A 19,314-nucleotide genomic window follows, 5' to 3' on the forward strand; every position below is an offset into this window, starting at 1 on the left:
GTTGAGCGGTTGTTCTGGTCGTTCCGCCGTTAGGGTCAATTTGCATAGTACCCTTTTATTATATAGGATTTTATTTAATTGATTTTTATACAGAGAGAGAGAGAAACATTGATGTGAGAGAGAAATGTTGATTGGTTGCCTCCCATACATGCCCCAACTGAGGATCAAACCCACAACCTAGGTATGTGCCCTGACTGGGATGATGTGCAAGACCTTTCAGTGTATAGAATGATGCTCCAACCAACTTAGTCACACCAGTCAGGGTTAGCTCTTACTATTAAAGAAACTTTTATTTGGTAATGGCCCCATTTATCTAATACACGTTGGGAAACTGTAGCCCACTGCCTATTTTTAATGCCCCATGGGATAAGAATAGTTTGTACGGTTTCAATGGTCGAGAAAAATTTTTTTAAATAATAACATTTTGTGGCACATGATATTTTGAGAAATTCTTATTTGTGTCCGTAAATGAGCACGTATTGGAACACAGATTCCCTCATTTGTCTACATGTTGTGTGTGGTTGCTTTCACATAACAACAGTGTTTAGTAGTTACAACAGAGACCATATGGCCTGAAAGCTAGCTCTTTCCAGTAAAAGTTTGCTGACCCTAATCCTATCTAATAAAGAGGGAATATGCTAATTGACCATCACACCCTCACAATTATGGCACCCACAGCCAATAAGGAGGGAATATGCTAATTGACTGCCACACCCTCAAATATGGCAGCGCCCAGAGCCACAAGATGGCGGTGCCCAGTCCTCTCAGCCCCACCAGGATGGCAGGTGCGCGGATTGCCTTTGGAGTCCCTCAGCCCTCCAGCTGCCCAGGGCCGGCCGAGGCTTTTGCTGCCGGCAGTGGCAGCAGCAGAGGTGTGATGGGAGCATTGCCTTCCCCTGATTGCCGGGTCCCCTCCCGCCTCTGAGAGCTCCCGGACTGTGAGAGGGGGCAGGCCGGACTGAGGGACCTCCCTCCGGTGCATGAATTTTCATGCATCGGGCCTCTAGTCTATAATAAGACTCTTAAATGACAATTTTTTAGACTGACCTAATGTGGTAAGGGGACTATTTTGGTCTAAAAGTAAATGCCATTTATAATGAAAGTTCTATACAGAGCATATCCAAATCAAGGGTTTGAAGATAAACCCAATTTATAAAAAATTTACCAATAATGAAAAGTCTCTTCTGCAAGGAAAAAGATTATACATTTAACAATATATTAATTATATATTTCTGTTGGTTTAAAGAAATGATTCTTCAACTCTTTAAACAAAGAAAAAAATAGAATCATCTAGTTTAACTGGGGATGGGGTGGGAAAGAGAATATTTAGCTTAATTGAATTATAGAAAAAGCTGAAATATATCTGCTTTTTTTTTGAGGAATCTCATTTTTATGATCATGAATTGACAGGCTGTTGGTCCTTTTTTAGTATCTATAGTGAATGAGAGGCTTATATCTTTGTTTTTGTAATTTGCTGCTCTTGCTCTGCTATAGTCTGATAAGAACAGATAACTAAGGTTGTTAGAACAGTATATATAATATAGAAGTAAGTCAGTTTTTAAAGGCATTTAAAATTATAGTTCTAAAACTTGTATTTATAAGAATCACGGGATATTTACTATCTGTTGTGAAAGACCAGTTTTTCTCTACTCTGTCATGGAACAATACTTCTAAAATCTATAATAATAAAAGCATAATATGCTAATTAGCCCAGACGACCTTCCGGACGAAGCTGGGGCTGCAAGTAAAGCCCAGGTCCAGGGTGCCTGCTGGAGGCTGGAGGCTGGAGGGAAGCCAGGTCCGGGATGCCAGTGGGAAGCCAGTGCCAGCAGCCGGGGGAAGGAAGGTCTTCTCTTGCACGAATTTCGTGCATCAGGCCTCTAGTATATAATAAAAATGAATTAATAGAGAAGTAAAATGGAGAAATAAAGACAAAAAATTGCAAGCCATTTTTTTTGTTAGATTCAACAGACATGAAATTACTCCACCAAAATTCTATAAAACTCTGATTCTCTCAGTTTCTATATTTGTTATGAATCAATGCCTGTCTGTGCACCATTCTCTGAGAAACACTGCACGGAGTTTGTCTCAGAATCTACATGTTTCAGAAGCAATCTATGTGATTTAAATGCAGATGTGTACAAACACACTAAGTTATGTCTGAGAATGAGTGACTTTCTAACAACCATAGGAGCAGCTGTGAACTTTTAAAACGTAATGAATTCTTATATTTTTCAAAAATAAGAAAATATTGTACAAAATAATAATTATGTTACTGAAAATGTACCCTTCAGATAAGGTAGATGTTACTGTACATAACTAAGAGGAGTGGTCATGCATGGTGTTTTGTAAAAGATTTAATTAGGATGCTGAAAAATGTCCAGATAAATAGCCTTTTTCAATTTGGCCATATTTGTGATTGATTTAATTTTTAACCTAATGATATCTTTACAGAGGCTTAACTCCTGCAGAAGCAGAATTTAATTACCTGAACACAGCACGTACCTTAGAACTCTATGGAGTTGAATTCCACTATGCAAGGGTAAGTGAAGAAAACTTACTTTGATATTGATGAGTTGGGCTCTATTAACATAGTAATGCCCTAATAGCATTAGGTAACAAATGTAGTAACTAGTAAGTGCTGCCAGTATAGTTACACTGAAAATTTCCGCTAAGTGTAAGTATTTTCACACTCACTTAAGATTCAATACCTGATGGAAATGGTTGAAGTAGATTTTTCATGTTATTTTTCTTCAAGGAAGTGATTTATGTAATCGTGATAATTTTTGCAGAGCATAGGAGACAGTACCTTTAGAACTTTCATTTTAAAAATAAAGATTAAGCCGAAACCGGTTTGGCTCAGTGGATAGAGCGTCGGCCTGCGTACTCAAAGGTCCCGGGTTCGATTCCGGTCAAGGGCATGTACCTTGGTTGCGGGCACATCCCCAGTAGGGGGTGTGCAAGAGGCAGCTGATCAATGTTTCTCTCTCATCGATGTTTCTAACTCTCTATCCCTCTCTCTTCCTCTCTGTAAAAATTCAATAAAATATATATTTTTTAAAATAAATAAATAAAAATAAAGATTAAGAAAAGTAGTTTTTTATATATTTAACTTTCATGATAAGCATTATCATAAAAGATGCTTTCACCACACTTATTTTACTTTCATCATTTAGTGACATTAAACATTTTTATTTTTAAAGCATAAATGAAGCATATTAATATATTTTGGATAAATATATATATTTATTTTGGCTGTCCACGTCCCCCCAAATCCCTTCATTAACTGGCTGGTATTGCTCAGTTGGTTGAGCGGTTGCCAGTTCGATTCCCAGTCAGGGCACATGTCTGGATTGTAGGCTCCATCCCCAGTAGGGGGCATGCAGGAGGCAGCCAATGGATGTTTCTCTCTCCCTCTCCCTGTCGCTCTAAAAAAAATATCAATTAAAAAGTCTTATTTAAAAAGGTGGAATTATGATCACTAGCTTTTCCACAGCACTTTTTTTTTTAATTGAGTCATACGTGGCTGCTTCCTAAAGACTATATCCTCCTGCCATAAGGATATTTGTGAGTGGCTATTCTTAGTACACCTTCACATATTATCAAGAGGTTATATTCCTTTAGAAGTAACTGGAGTACAGCTATTATCTGTAACCAGTGAAAAGTGGAAACATATAGGTAATCATCGGTTATGTTGGTGATAGGTTTTACATTCTCTTGGGACAAATTGCTGAACCTGATAAGAATAGCAGCCTGAAAGGGAGATGAGTTTTCTTTAGTTATTTTGAATTTATTTTAATTTACAGACATACACAGACAAACGATGGTTTGAGAACTCGAAGTTCTACTTCATGTAATGGTTTTATTGTTTAGGGCCTCACCTGGTTATGTTCTGAGAGGAGCACTAAGTCTTATATTTCACAAAGCTTATGTCAGTCTCTCCTTTAAAAAAAACAATTAGCCCAGCCGCATGGCTCAGTGGTTGAGCGTTGACCTATGAACCAGGAGGTTACAGTTCGATTCCTGGTCAGGGCACATGCCTGGGTTGCGGGCTTGACCCCCATTGGGGGGCATACAAGAGGCAACTGATCAATGATTCTCATCATTGTTTCTCTCTCTTTCCCTCCCTCCCTCCCTCCATTCCTCCCTCCCTCACTCCCTCCCTCTCCCCTCATTACTCCCTGAAATCAATTTTTAAAAATATTTTTTAAAAAACACAGAATGACTTGCTTTCCTAACATAACTATATCTGATCATCCTTAGTGTTTGTGACTTGGAAATCTGTTTGAGTAATGCCATTTAAAATGTGTAAGTCTCTGTCAAAGACAGCAAGAGCACTACTCAGCTCTGGTGCTCTTGAATTGCTCTGAGTCCATATATTCTTCTAAATTCTTCCCGACTACGCCAGGGCAGTGCCCACTGTACGAACTGTTGGGAACTTAGTTCAAGTTCCTCCTTTATCTTCTGTTCACTAGATGCAGTTGTGGGGTCTGAGCACCTCTGCCTAGGGCTGGACCTCCTTGCACACCAAATCTTAGAGAAGCCATGAGAGGTTGTAGGTGTATAAAAATGAGTCTTTATTGCAGAAGCCAGTGGCCATAAGCCATTAGAGACAAGACAGTCCTTCATAACAGTATCTCAATCAGGCAGCCGTACATGGGCTTGTAAATACATATCTTTCCCACATAGTCGCACCTCTAATAGTCGCTGTACCCACAGTCATCTGAGCAGTTGCACACTGCCCCCTAGACTCACTGCCTCATATCATAGTGGTACCTAAGCTCTGCCTCAGCAGCTTCTCTAGCCTCTCTGGTTCAGCAGCTTCTCCTGTCTTCCCTGACCAGCGCACTGGACTCTGTAGCCTCACATAGTAACTACCTCCGAGCTTCTCTCCCATCTCTGTCTCTCCAGCACACTTCTTCACACTCCAGCAGCCTAGCTAGTCAGTAACCTGAATATTACTCCAGTGACAAAGATGGCTAGTTGCCAACAGTGATATCAATCATTTGGGTCACAGAAGGGCACAGCGTTCTGGGAGATCGCTGTGGCCTTGCACCTGCTTATTCCTTGGGCATTCTGATTAGGATTCTCATGTTCAGAGCAGCCTTGGCATACTGATAACAAGGCCTTTCACACTTTGAGTGGCCTTGGCTGTCTGGGGACTCGCGTGGTTCCCACAGTCTCTCTTGAACTTTTTTCTTTAAAATGTGCCCTTGCACCCTCACTCCCTATTTGGAGGCTATTACCTTTGAACATGATTCTCTAAAATGTAACATAGTGCTCAGTATTTGTGCAACTAAATTTTGTTTTTTATTTTAATAAAGTTTAAAACCAGTGGAAATTTAATATGTGAACTAAACTATGGTTAACAATAAAAAGACCACTACATTCAGTCATTTTAGTCATAAGCTTTTTCTCTTTTTTTTTAGTTTATTGATTTTTAGAGATAGAGGGAGGGAGAGAGAGAAACATGAGTGTGAGAGTGCAACATGGATCGGCTACTTCCTGCACACCCCCTACCGGGGATCCAACCTGCAACTGGCAGCTCGGGCATGTATGTGCCCTTGACCAAGAATGGAACCAGCAACTTCTTGGTGCACAGGACACCAAAACCACTGAACCACACAGGGCTTATCAGTTTTGTAAAGGTAGTTTGGACTGCTATCTGTTATCTCTGACTGCTATCAATGAAATACAAGGAGTGTTAAACTACCCTTTTTTTCCTTTTTCTTAATTAAGTTTATTGGGGTGGCATCCTCTCTAATAAAATGGTAATATGCAAATTAACCATCACTCCGCTACATAAGCCATGCCCACCAGCCAAGCCACGCCCACCAGCCAATCAGGGCGAGTATGCAAATTAACTCCAATCCAAGATGGCTACAGCCACAGAGAGCAAGGTTTCCCAGGTAACAGAGCGAGCCAAGCTTTCCATAGCCGTTGCAGGCCTAAGCCTCCACTCAAGCTACAAAGTTTCAATTATAGAAGGTAAACAAATTCAAACAAATGGCGGCAGAATGGAGCTTGAGAGAGCAGGCCAGGGTTGCTGGCGGCAACAGGGGAAGCAAAGCTTTCCGCACACCCTGGCCGGGCCCACCCGCTTAAGGCTACAAAGTTTCAATTGTAGAAGGAAAATAAATTCCAGATACTAGGGCCTCCCCTTGGGTTGCCAGGGGGTGTGGCCGGCCTGCAAACCACAGGCCCCTCACTCAGGCCGCCCCACACCCCAAGGGAACCCCCACCCTTATCTGTGACACCCTTCAGGGCAAACCAGCTGGCCCCCACCCCTGTACCAGGCCTCTATCCTATCTAATAAAAGAGTAATATGCAGATTGGTCATCACTGCAACACACAATATATAGCTGCCCCCATGTGGTCAAAGATCCTGCCCCCATGTGGACACAAGATGGCCACCACAAGATGGCCAGCAGGAGAGGGCAGTTGGGAGGCACCCGGCCTGCAAGGGAGGGCAGTTGTGAGGGACCAGGCCTGCAAGGGAGGGCAGTTGAGAGGGACCAGGCTTGCAAGGGAGGGCAGTTGGAGGTGATCAACCCTGCAGGAGAGGGCAGTTAGGGGTGACCAGGCTGGCAGAGGAGGGAAGTTGGGGGCAAACAGGCTGGCAGGGGAGCAGTTAAGCATCAACCAGGACAGCAAGGGAGGGAAGTTCGGGGGGACCAGGCCTGCAGAAGAGGGCAGTTGGGGGTGACCAGGCTGGCAAGGGAGGGCAGTTAGGGGCAATTGGGCCAGCAGGGGAGTAGTTAGGTGTCGATCAGGCTGGCAGGGGAGTGGTTAGGGGGTGATCAGGCTGGCAGGCAGAAGCAGTTAGGGGCAATCAGGAAGGCAGGCAGGCAAGCAGTTGGGAGCCAGCAGTCCTGGATTGTGAGAGGGATGTCCGACTGCCCGTTTAGGCCCGAACCGACCAGGATCGGGCCTAAACGGGCAGTCGGACATCCCTCCAGGAGTCCCAGATTGGAGAGGGTACAGGCTGGGCTAAGGGACAACTCCCCGCCGTGCACGAATTTCGTGCACCGGGCTTCTAGTTGGTTAATAAGATTATATAGGTTTCAAGTGCACATCTCTATAATACAACAATCTGTATATTGCATTGTGTACCCAACACCCAAAGCCAAGTCATATTTCATCCCCATGTATTTGGCCCCTTTCCCCTTTACTACCCCCTATTATCTTCCCTCTGGCAACCACCATACTGTTGTCTGTGTCTATGGGTTTCAGTTTTATGTCCCACATCTGAGTGAAATCATATGGTTCTCAGCTTTTTCTAACTGACTTATTTCTCTTAGTGTAATATTCTCAAGGTTCATTCATGTTGTCACAAATAGCAGTATGTAATTTTTTCCCTATGGTTGAGTAATACAGTATTCCATTGTATATATGTACCACATCTTCTTTATCCAATTTTCTATCGAAGGACACTTTGGTGTTTCCATGTCTTGGCCACCATGAATAATGCTGCAGTTAATATAGGAAGTATATATATCTTTGCTAATAAATGTTTTCAAATTTTTCGGGTAGCTAACCAGAACAGGAATGGCTCGGTGTATGCTAACTCTATTCTTTTTTTTTTTAATCCTTACCAGAGGATATGTTTTTATTGATTTTTAGAGAGGGGAAGCGGGAGAGAGAGAGAGAGAGAAACATTGATTGGTTGCCTCCTGTATGCACCCCAATAGGACTGAACCCACCAACTTTCTATGTACAGGACGACACTCCAGCCAACTGAGCCACCCAGCCAGGGTATGGTAACTTTATTCTTAATTTTTTTAGGAACCACCAGAATGTTTTCCATAGTGTCTATACCAGTTTACATTCCCTCCAGCAGTGAATGAGGGTTCTTTATTCTCCACAACGTTTCCACCACTTGTTATTACCTGTCTTATTAACAGTAGCCATTCTAACAGATATGAGGTGGTATCTCATTGTCGTTTTGATTTGCATTTCCCTAATAGATAGTGAAGTTGAGCATCTTTTCATATGTCTGTTGCCATTTGTATGTCTTGGGAGAGATGTCTGTTAAGGTCTTCTGCCCAATTTTTTAATTGGATTGTTTGTTTAGTGTTGAATTCTTTTTGTATATTGACTCCTTGTTGGAGCTGTGGTTTGCAAATATCTCCCATTCCGTTGGTTGCCTCTTTGTTTTGTTGGCGATATCTTTTGCTCTGCAAAAGCTTTGTACTTTCCTTTTTGTAGCGACATGGCTGGATTTTACACATAATTAACCATGTTGTTATTTATTAATTTAAGGTAAGACTTTTTGTTATTCATATTATTAGATTGTAAAACTCTCTCTCAGAAAGTCTTAAATGTGGAGTACTGGATTAAAGTAATTTAAACAGAGTTATCCAGAGACATATTTTGTACAGACAAAAAAAAAAAAAAATGCCAGGAAAGATTTCTGTTGTGTGTGGATATAGAAAGCTTAAGAAGAAAATGTGCAAATGTTCAGTGAACATGAAGGGAAATTTTGCAGCATCAGGAACAAAAAAGTAGAGGGGAGAGGATACATAAATAGAATACTTAAGTTTTAATTGAATATCATAAGCAAAAGTGTGTAAGTCTTAGTGCATTCATTGTGGTGGCTCTGTTATGTACCTTGCAGTGTTGGCACTAAGGATTACTTAGTGAGCAAAACATCAATTAGCCCTGCCCTCATGGAGCTCACAGTATAGTGAGGGAGAAAGAAATGGAACATGTATTAACGGTTAAAATATGTGGGGACATGAAGGAGAAAGTACAGAATGCTATGGGGTCATATGACAGGAATATCTAATCCAACCCGGGAGCAGAGGTAGGGGATCCTTCTTAGAAGAAATAATTTACTGAACCCAGAAGAATAAATAAGAATCGCAAAGAGAGTGGTTTTCACTGTAGAGTTGTCAGCATGAATGAAGACCTGAAATAACTGGAGAACATGAAATATTTCTCTCAATGAAAACTGTTAGTATGTCTAGAAGATTAAATGAATAAGGGAAGAGGATATAAAACTAAAGAATGAATGATAACTTCAGGATAAAAAGGAAAATAAAAATTATTTGAGATGAAGCAGGGGGATATTTTGGTTTACTGTTAAACATATTCTAAATAGTTGGTTTTTCTCGGTTGGGGGTGTCCAGTTGTATGACTTTTAACACATGTATAGATTCATGTAACTACTACTGCAATCAGAATACAGAGTAGTTACATCACCCAAAAAAAGTCTCACACTGCCCCTTTGTAGTCTAGCCTTCTACTTAAACCTATTTCGGACTCTATTTTTGTCTATATTTAGACTCTAGTTTTGTCTTTTCCAAAATGTCTGGTAAATGGAATTCTGTATATTACCTTTTGAGACTGGCTTCTTTTACTTTCAGTAATGAATTTGAGATTTTATAAGTTATTGTATGTATCAATAGTTCATTATTTTTATTGTTGAATATTATTCCATTGTATAGATATACTGTGGTTTGTTTATACAGTCACCCACTGAAGGACATCTGGATTGTTTCCAGCATTTTTTTTTATTATTAATAGACCTATTGCAAACACTTATTTACAAGTTTTTATATGAATTTAAGTTTTTATTTCTGTAGGGTTCACTCTCTGTTTTGTAAGAGTGGGATTGCTGGGTCATATGGTACATGCATATTTAGCTTTATGTGAAATTGCCCATCTGTTTTCTAGAATGATTGCACCACTTTGTATCCCCATCAGCAGTATTTGCAGGTTCTAGTTGTTTCACATCCTTTTTAGCATGTGGTACTGCTTGTTTTGTTTTGTTTCTTAAGATTTTATGGTAGGTGTATTTTATCTCATCATGGTTCTATTTTGCATTTCCCTGATGACTAATGATGTTGCACATCCTACTTCCTGTGATAAATGTCTCTTCTGGTGTTGCCCATTGTCTAATTTGGTTGTTTCTTTTCTTGCTTTTGTGTTTTGAGAGCTCTTTATGTATTCTACATACATGTTTTTTGTTGGATATATGATTTGCAGATGTTTTCTCTCACTCTTTGGTTTGCCCTTTTATTCTCTTAACAGTGTATTTCAAAAGAAAGTGATGGATTCTAATATTCATTGTTCAGTCACTGATAAAACATTCTGAAAATCAGCAAGATATAGGTTTTAAAAATACAGTCAGCAAATTTGACTTAATTGATCTGTGTAGATCAGTGCAACTTCAGAGTATGCATTGTTTTCAAACACAGAATATAATTTCTGAGCACAGTGCAGTTAAGCTAAAAACAATGACAAAAAGATAACTTTAAAAATTCTCCAAATAATCTAATGAACAAAATAAACTGATGAACAAAATAGATCCAGAGACATAGAAGCATGGAGCAGACTGACAGATCTCAGAGGGAAGGGAGGTGGGGTGGGAAGGTTGGGGGAGGAGAGATGAACCTGGGACTTTATATGTATATATGCATATCCCATGGACACAGACAATAGTGTAGTGAAGGCCAGGGAGGGGCAGGTGTGAGGGGAAGGGGTCAAAGGGGAAAAACAAAAGAGGACACACTGTAATACTTTGAACAATAAAGATACATTTTTTTAATCCTCCAAATATTTGGAAATTAAGAAACATACTTCTAAATAAACCATGGGTACAAACACTATCATTATTTCTACCCAACACTATGTGCTTTCTCTCAGACACTCATCTAGAAAGAATAATAATTAGTTACCCCTAAGTTGGTGGTTAGGATTGGTTGATGATGTAATGGGTAGCAAAGTAATCTTGAAAATAAAAAATAACTTGAATATGTTAATACCAAATAACATGTGTTTTAAATTTTTGTAAAGAATTTCTGACCGTTTAAAATGGAAAAAGCACTATCAGGAGTAAATGCTGGCCTTGGCTTAGGTAGATCAGTTGATTAGAGTGTTGTCCCCATATGCCAAGGTTGCAGGTTCGATCCCCAGTCAAGGCACATACACGAATGAACCAATGAATGCATAAATAAGTGGAACAACAAATCATTGTGTCTCTTTCTCTCTTTCTCCCTCCCTCCCCCCCCCCCCTCTCTCTCTCTCTCTCTCTCTCTCTCTCTCTCTCTCTCTCGCAAATCCATTATAATGAAAGGGTAATAAGCAAATTGACCCTAATGGCAGAACGACTGGGAATGATGGGTCACTATGATGTGCACTAACCACTAGGGGGAAGACGCTCAATGCAGGAGCTGCCCCCTGGTGGTCAGTGTGCTCCCACAGAGGGAGCTCTGCTCAGCGACATGGGCTGACGGGCTGTAAGTGTAGCAGTGGTGGCAGGAGCCTTTCCTGCCTCCTCAGCAGCGCTAAGGATGTGTGACTGCGGCTTAGGCCCACTGCCAATGGGGAGCGGGCCTAAGCCGTCAGTTAGACATCCTCTGAGGGCTCCCAGGCTGCCAGAGGGATGTCTGACTGCCAGCTTAGGCCCAATTCCCCGGAGAGCGGGCCTATGCCGGCAGGTTGACATCCCCCGAGGGGTTCCGGACTGTGAGAGGGCGTAGGCCAGGTTGAGGGATACCCCCGAGTGCACGAATTTCGTGCACCGGGCCTCTAGTCAATCAATCAATAAAAATTTTAAATGTCTTGTTAAATGAATAGTGTGAGGGCTCACTATACCAAAAATCAATCAGTATTTATTAGACTGAGCATAGAATAAAAGAACATTACAGAGCTAGAATATCTCTATGCCATGGATCCTCAAGTTCACTTTCTGTTTTGTAAGGATGTTAGCATAATGTAAACTCTATGTTTACTTAAACTGATTTCTAATTATACAATGTAAGTGCAATGACAGAAAGCTTGGCTTTAGGTTTTTAGTTAGGTATAGGATGCTCTACTAGTAAATTAACTCTAATACAAATAGCCAAGTTTTAGGCTTAATTGTGAATATCTTATCTATAATAATAAAAGTGTAATATGCTAATTAGACCAGACGTCCTTCTAGACAACCTTCCGGACAAAGCCGGGGCTGCAAGGGAAGCCCAGGTCCCGGTACCTGCCGGCAGCCGGAGGGAAGCCCAGGTCCCGGGTGCCAGAGGGAAGCTAGTGCTGGCAGCCAGGGATAGGAAGGCCTACTCTTACACAAATTTCGTATATAAGGCCTCTAGTTTATAATAATGATGAAGATAATTACTGAAAAATAACTTTTGCCCTTCAAAGCTTCAAGAAAGAAAAGCTTAATGATGCTATTTCGATGTTTCATTGAATATTTATTGAGCACCTTCTATGTTCCAAATCCTGTTATAAACATAGTAGAAACAGCAGTGAGTAAAGTAGATAAAACCCAACCCTCATGCTGCTTATATTCTGGTGGACAAGACAGACTAAAAAAATAATTGAGTAATTAGAGTACACAGTGTATGGTTCCTTGGAAGTAAAGTTCAATAACAGGCAAAATACCTGTTTATACTGGTAGAAGCCAGAATAGCAGTCACCTATGGAGGACTATTATTATTATTGTGGTGGTTTCAGAGAAGTGTATATATGTATGTCAATTCATGTGTATAAAGTCTTGAATTGTGCATTTTACTATATATTGGATTTTCTTGAAGTTAAGTAAATATGTAATATATCACATAGTGATAAATGCAGTGTAGACAAATTAAGGTGAGAAAGGGGATTGAAACAAGAAAAACTGGGGTATCATGATAGGAAAGGCCTAACTGAGGAGATAAACAGACCTGGAGCAGTCATGCTGATATCTAGGCGTAGAATGTTCTAGCAGAGAAAATTGCCATGGTATAGTGTACTTCAAGGAACAGCAAAGAGAACAGCATGGCTGCTGTAGCAAGCTGGGAGAGTATCAATGGAGTCAGGCAAACCAGGACTTTAGAGCACATTTTAAAGACTTCAATTTTAATTATAAGCAAAGCCATTTTTAAGAGACAATAATGACCTCTGTTTTGAGAGTATTCTGTAAGGAACTAAAGGAACAGACCAGCTTGGAGACTGTTCCAGGGATCCACGAGAAATATAATGGTGGTTGTAGCTCCTGGGTAGTGAAAAGTAGTAAGATTAAGTATATATTTTGAATATGGAAGTGACAGCATTTACTGATGTATTGTTTGTGAGTTGTGAGAGAAAAAGGATTTGGGAATGATTCCAAAGTTTTTGACCTGAATAATTAGAGAGATGGAGTACGTCACTAGTTGGGAAAGATGAGAGAGAAGAAGATTTCAGAGGGTGAATCAGGAATTAGTTTGGGAATTATTAAATTTTAGAAGATTTTTACTCCAAATGAAGGAGGGTAGGCAATTCAACAGATGGAACTGAAGTTCAGAGGAGAGGTCTGGACTAGAGATAAACATTTGGGAAATTTCAGTTTATAGGTAACTAGAGACCTGGAGCATGAAATTTTTGCAATAAGTGGGGTCCCTCAGCCTGGCCTGCACCCTCTCGCAGTCCGGGACCCCTTGGGGGATGTCCAGGGTCCCTGGCTCTTTACCGCCCACCTGCTCGCTCCTTACTGCTCAGCTCGCTGCTCCTTATCAGAAGGCTCCTTACCGCTCACCTCACTGCTCCTGCATTGGTGGGGGGCATGCAGCGGGGATTGGCTTATCCCGATCAGCTGAGCGGCACTCCCACCGTGGGAGCCCACTGACCACCAGGGAGCAGCTCTTGCATTGAGCGTCTGCCCCCTGGTGGTCAGTGTGCATCATAGCAACTGGTCAACCGATCGTTCGTTCGGTCACTGGGCTTTTATTTTATAGGACTAGAGGCCCGGTGCATGAAATTCATGAATGGGGGGTGGGGTGGGTGTCCTTCAGCCCAGCCAGCACCCTCTCCAATCTGAGACATCCCTCTCACAATCCAGGACTTCTGGCTCCCAACTGCTTGCCTGCCTGCCTGCCTGATTGCCCCTAACTGCTTCTGCCTGCCAGCCTGATCACCCTCTAACCACTCCCCTGCCAGCCTGATTGATGCCTAACTGCTACCCTGCCAGTCTGATTGCCCCTAACTGCCCTCCCCTGCTGGCCTGGTTGCCCCCAACTGCCCTCCCTTGCAGGCCTGCTCGCCCCAACTGCCCTCCTCTGACAGCCCGGTCACCCCTAAGTGCCCTCCCCTGCAGTCCTGGTCCCCCCCTACTGCCCTCCCCTGCAGGCCTAGTCGCCCTCAACTGCCCTCCCCTACAGGCCTAGTTGCCCTCAACTGCCCTCCTCTGCCGGCCTGATCGCCCCCAACTGCCCTCCCCTGCTGGCCTGATCGCCCACAACTACCCTCCCCTGCCGGCCATTTTGTGGCTGCCATCTTGTGTCCACATGGGGGCGGCCATCTTGTGTGTTGGAGTAATGGTCAATTTCCATATTACCTCTTTATTATATAGGATATTTAAAGTCATGAGATGAGAGCACTGCAGGAACATGCCTAGTAGGTATTGAACGGAAGATGTCCTTGGAGCTGAACACTTAGCAGTTCAGAGGTTAGAAAGATTAGGAAGAACCAGGAAAGAACACCAGGAAGAAGTAGCATCCTATCTAATAAACAGGGAATATGCTAGTTGACTGCCACGCCCTCAAAGATGGCGATGCCCACAGCCACAAGATGGCGGTGCCCAGTCCCCTCAGCCCCGCTGGGGCAGCAGGCATGCGGCAAGGTCAGGCCCACCCCCAGGTGGGTCCAGTCTCTCTGCGTGCCTGCCTCCGGAGTCCTCCAGTCCCCTCAGCCCCCCAGCTGCCCAGGGCCAGCCCGAGGTGCAGGCAAGCCTCGGATAGCTGAGGCTTGCGCTACCGGCAGTGGCAGCAGTAGATGTGTGATGGGGGTGTCGCCTTCCCCTGATCACCAGATCACCTACTGCCCCTGAGGACTACCATACTGTGAGAGGGGGCAGGCCTGGCTGAGGGACCCCCCCCTCCAGTGAATGAATTTTCATGCACCGGGCCTCTAGTTTTATATAGAAAGAAAGCCTTTCTGTCACAGACACGTGTGTGTCTTTGAAACCAAGTGGTAACTATGTTAGAGGAGTCCTGGTTAGAAATGTGTAAGCTCTTGGTGGCCTTGTAAGAGCAGTTTGGAAAGTAGAGTGAGGACCAGAGATTGATTAGGGAGTATTTAAGGAAGGCTGTGAGAGATTTTGCTTTCCAGGATACAGATAATAGTAACAGGAAACACCTATTTGGCATTTACTAAGGCTTTATGTTTATTAATCTCATTTAATACTTAAAACAGCCCTGTGAGGTAAGAGAAGAACCAGTTTATAGGTTCTTTCAAAACCTTGTTTTTAACCTGCATGTATTTGAACACTTCATGAGAGAATGGTTAGAATAATAAAAAAATTAAAAATATAATCCCTTGAGGAGATTAAAAATCATGGGAAAGTAAGTGGATGCTGCATGGACATGCTCCCAGGAACAAATTGTAATTACAACTGAAATACATAAAACTTCCTGAATAATCAACGGAAGATTTGTAGGAGAGAACCCTGATACCTGAGGACCAAGAGTGGAGACCACATAGACTGGTAGGAGGGGCTGAAGCGAGAAAGGGCTGGCTGGGTGCCCACAGAGAGCAACTGAGTTCCGGAAAGGTATCTCAGCTGTGTGGGTTGCCACTGAGAACTCTGGGATCGATTCCCGAGGTGGGCGCCCCAGCAGAGAGCACCACAGCTGAGAAGGGTAACCACATAACATCTGGCTGTGAAAAGCAGCAGGGTTGCTGTCTGCCAGGGAGAGACAGCTGGAAATTCAGGCACCCTCTTAAAGGGCCAATGCACAAAATTCCCTGTGGAGCCACCCACCTTATGCTCCCACAGAGGGAGGGCAGAGTGGGCTGGAGCTCTCTGAGCAGAATCCAGGATTGGAGATGGGGTTGGTGCTTGAAGACAGACACTGCCAGTTTGCTGTGGTGAGTCATTGCCTCACACAGGGGAGAACATCTTTCCCACACACATTTGCTTTGCCTGGGCGGGAGACAGTTGACCCCGAAATTGGAAAACACCTTGCTCTGGGGCCACTTAAGAAACTAAAAACTATCTTGACTCTATTGTATGCTCTTGCCTATTAAATTTTTGAAGATTTTTAACATCTTTTTCAACATCCTGTAGTTTTCTGAGTACAGGTCTTTTACCTCCTTAGGTAAGTTTATTCCTAGGTATCTTAATTTTTTTGTTGCAGTGGTAAATGGGGTTGTGTTTTTAGTTTATTATTATTGGTGTACAAAAAAGCCAAAGATGTTTGGGTGTTAAATTTGTATCCTACCACAATGCCGAATTCATTTATTAAATCTAGTAATGTTTTGATGGAGTCTTTAGGTAGGGTTTTCTATGTACAATATCATGTCATCTGCAAATAATGACAGTTTTACTTATTCTTTTCCAATTTGGATCCCTTTTACTAGTATTTCTGCTTCTTGTCTGATCACTATGGCTAGCACTTCCAGTACTATGTCAAACAGGAGTGGTGAGAGTGGGCATCCCTGTCTTGTTCCTGTTCTTAAGGGAAATGGTTTTAATTTCCCCCATTGAGTATGTTGTTGGCTATAGGTTTGTCATATAAGGTTTTATTATGTTGAGGTATTGTCCTTTAGTCCCACTTAAAGAGAGTTTTTATCAAAAAATGGTGTTGGATTGTGTCATATGCTTTTTCTGCATCAACTGTAATTTTTGTCTTTCAATTTGTTTATGTGGTATATCCCTTTTATTGATTTGCAGATATTGTTCCAGTCTTACATCCCCTGAATAAATCCCACTTGGTCGTGGTGTATGATCTTTTTAATGTATTGCTGGATGTGATTTGGTAAAATTTTGTTGAGGATTTTAGCATCTACGTTCATGAGGGATATTGTCCTGTAATTCTCTTTCTTTGTACTGACTTTATCTGGTTTTGAGATTAGGGTAATGCTGGTTTCATAGAAAGAGCTTGGAAGTGTGCCTTCCTCTTGAATTTTTTGGAATAGTCTGGAGAGGATCGGTGTTCTGTGAATGTTTGGTAAAAATCCCGCTGTGAAGCTGTCTGGTCCAGGGCTTTTGTTTGCTGGAAGTTTTTTGATTACTGCTTCAATTTCATTGGTAGTTATCGGCCTACTCAGATTTTCTGATACTTCCTGATTGAGTTTTGGAAGATTGTATTTTTCTAGGCGTATTTCCATTTCATCTAGGTTGTCCAGTTTGTTGGAGTAGAATTGTTCGTAGTATTTTTTTTAAAATCCTTTGTATTTCTGTGGGGTCAGTTGTTACTTCACATATTTCTAATTTTGTTTATTTGGGTCCTCTCTTTGTTTCTTGGTGAGCCTGGCTAACAGTTCATCAATCTTGTTTATCCTTTCAAAGAACCAGCTTTTGGTTCTATTGATTTTTTTTTTGGGGGGGGGGGTCTCTATGTCATTTATTTCTGCTCTGGTCTTTATTATTTCCTCCCTTCTACTTACTCTGGGCTTTTCTTGTTGCTGTTTTTCTAGTTGTTCAAGTTGTAGAGTTAGATACCTTATTACCAGTTTTTCTGTGTTTTTTTCTTTAAGTAGGCCTGTAGAGCTATGAACTTCCCTCTCAGTACTGCTTTCATTATGTCCCCATAGATTTTGGATTGCTGTGTTTTCATTATCATTTGTTTCCAGAATGTTTTTTATTTCTTCTTTGATCTCTTTCGTAACTCATTCATTGCTTAAAAGCATGCTATTTACCCTCCTGGTGTTTGATACTTTTTAATTGTTTTTATTGTAGTTGATTTCTAATTTTATGCCATTGTGATCTGAGAAGATGCTTGTTATAATTTCAGTCTTTTTGAATTTTTAGCGACTTAGCCTGTGCCCTAATATGTGGTCTATCTTTGAAAATGTTCATGTACACTTGAGAAGAATGTATATTCCATAGCTTTGGGATGAAATGTTCTGAAGATGTCAATTAAGTCCATCTGATCTAGTGAGTCATTTAGGCTTGCTGTTTCTTTGCTGATTTTTTGTTTAGAAGATTTATCCAGTGATGTCAGTTGGGTATTAAAGTCCCCTACTATGATTATATTGCTGTCCATCTCTCCCTTGATATCCTCCAGAAGTGGTGTTTTTGTTTTTTTTTTAATGTATTTGGGTGCATATAGGTTTACCAGAGTTATATTCTCTTGTTGATTTGCTCCCTTAAGTATTATGAAGTAGCCTTCCTTATCTCTTGTTATGGCCTTCAATTGAGGTCTAATTTTTCAGATATAAGCATTGCTACTCCAGCTTTTTTTTCTTTCCCATTTGCATGGGAAAAATTTTTCCATCCTTTCATGCTCATCCTGTTTGTGTCTTTTGTTCTGAGGTGGATCTCTTATAGACAGCATATAATTGTGTTATGTTTTTGTATCCATTCAGCTACCCTATGCCTTTTGATTGGAGAATTTAGTGCATTTACATTTAAGATTATTATTAACTAGAGGCCCGATGCACGGAGATTCGTGCAAGAATGGGCCTTCCTTCCCCTGGCTGCCAGCACTGCCTTCGCTCCGGCCAGAGCTGCCTTTTCGCTTCGGCCCGGAGCCGCCTTTCCACCTTCCCATGCTGCCCAGAGGCCCAGAGCAGCTGGGGTGGTGCGGAACGCCTGCATTGTCACCTTGGGGACGATGCAAGCGGTCCGCCCTGCCCCCTGCCGCTCAGAGCTTGCGTATGCAAATTAACCTGTCATCTTTGTTGGGTTAATTTGCATACTCACTGCTGATTGGCTGGTGGGCGTCGCAGAGGTATGGTCAATTTGGATCTTACTCTTTTATTAGTGTAGATAGGAACTTATTTATTGCCAAATTAATTCTATTTAATTCTGTATGCCTAGGTTTCTCTTTCTGTTTCTTCTCATTACAGCATTCCCTTTAGCATTTGTTGTAATGCTGGCTTGGTGGTGATGTATTCCTTTAGCCTTTTTTTGTCTAGCATGCTCTTTATTTGGCTGTCTATTTTGAATGATAGCCTTGATGGATATAGTAATCTTGGTTTTAGATTCTTGCTTTCCATTACCTTGAGTATTTCATGCACTTCCCTTCTGGCCTGTAGAGTTTCAGATGAGAAATCAGGTGTCAGCCTTATGGGAGCTCCTTTGTAGGTAATAGTTTGCTTTTCTCTTGCTACCTTTAAGATTCTCTCTTTGACTTTAATTTTTGGCATTTTAATTATGATGTGTCTGGGCATGGGCCTATTTGGGTTCTTCTTGTTTGGGGTTCTCTGTACCTCCTGAACTTGTGTGACTTTTTCTGTACCAGGTTAGGGAAGTTTTCTATCCCTTCTCCCTTTCTGCCTCTTCTGGCATGCCTGCTCTTCGAATATTGTTAACATTTCATCTTGTCCCCCACAGCTCCCTTAAGTTGTCCTCCTGTTTTTTAATTTTTTTTTTCTTTTTGGTTCTTTGATTGAGTGATTTTTCAACCTCAT

General features: G+C 41.8%; 1 protein-coding gene across 5 annotated transcripts in view; it reads left to right on the forward strand.

Annotated features, from left to right (window-relative positions):
• Positions 1 to 19,314, forward strand: part of PTPN4 (protein tyrosine phosphatase non-receptor type 4) — a 257,666-nt gene that overhangs the window by 117,020 nt on the left and 121,332 nt on the right. For all 5 annotated transcript variants that reach the window (XM_079782465.1, XM_079782466.1, XM_079782463.1 and 2 more), the window contains one exon: positions 2,455 to 2,542. In XM_079782465.1, coding sequence (XP_079638591.1) covers positions 2,455 to 2,542 — 88 coding nt within the window. The remainder of the gene's footprint in view (positions 1 to 2,454; positions 2,543 to 19,314) is intronic.

Source organism: Cnephaeus nilssonii (assembly GCF_951640355.1).
Source record: "Cnephaeus nilssonii genome assembly, chromosome: 10".
Lineage (NCBI taxonomy): Eukaryota > Metazoa > Chordata > Mammalia > Chiroptera > Vespertilionidae > Cnephaeus > Cnephaeus nilssonii.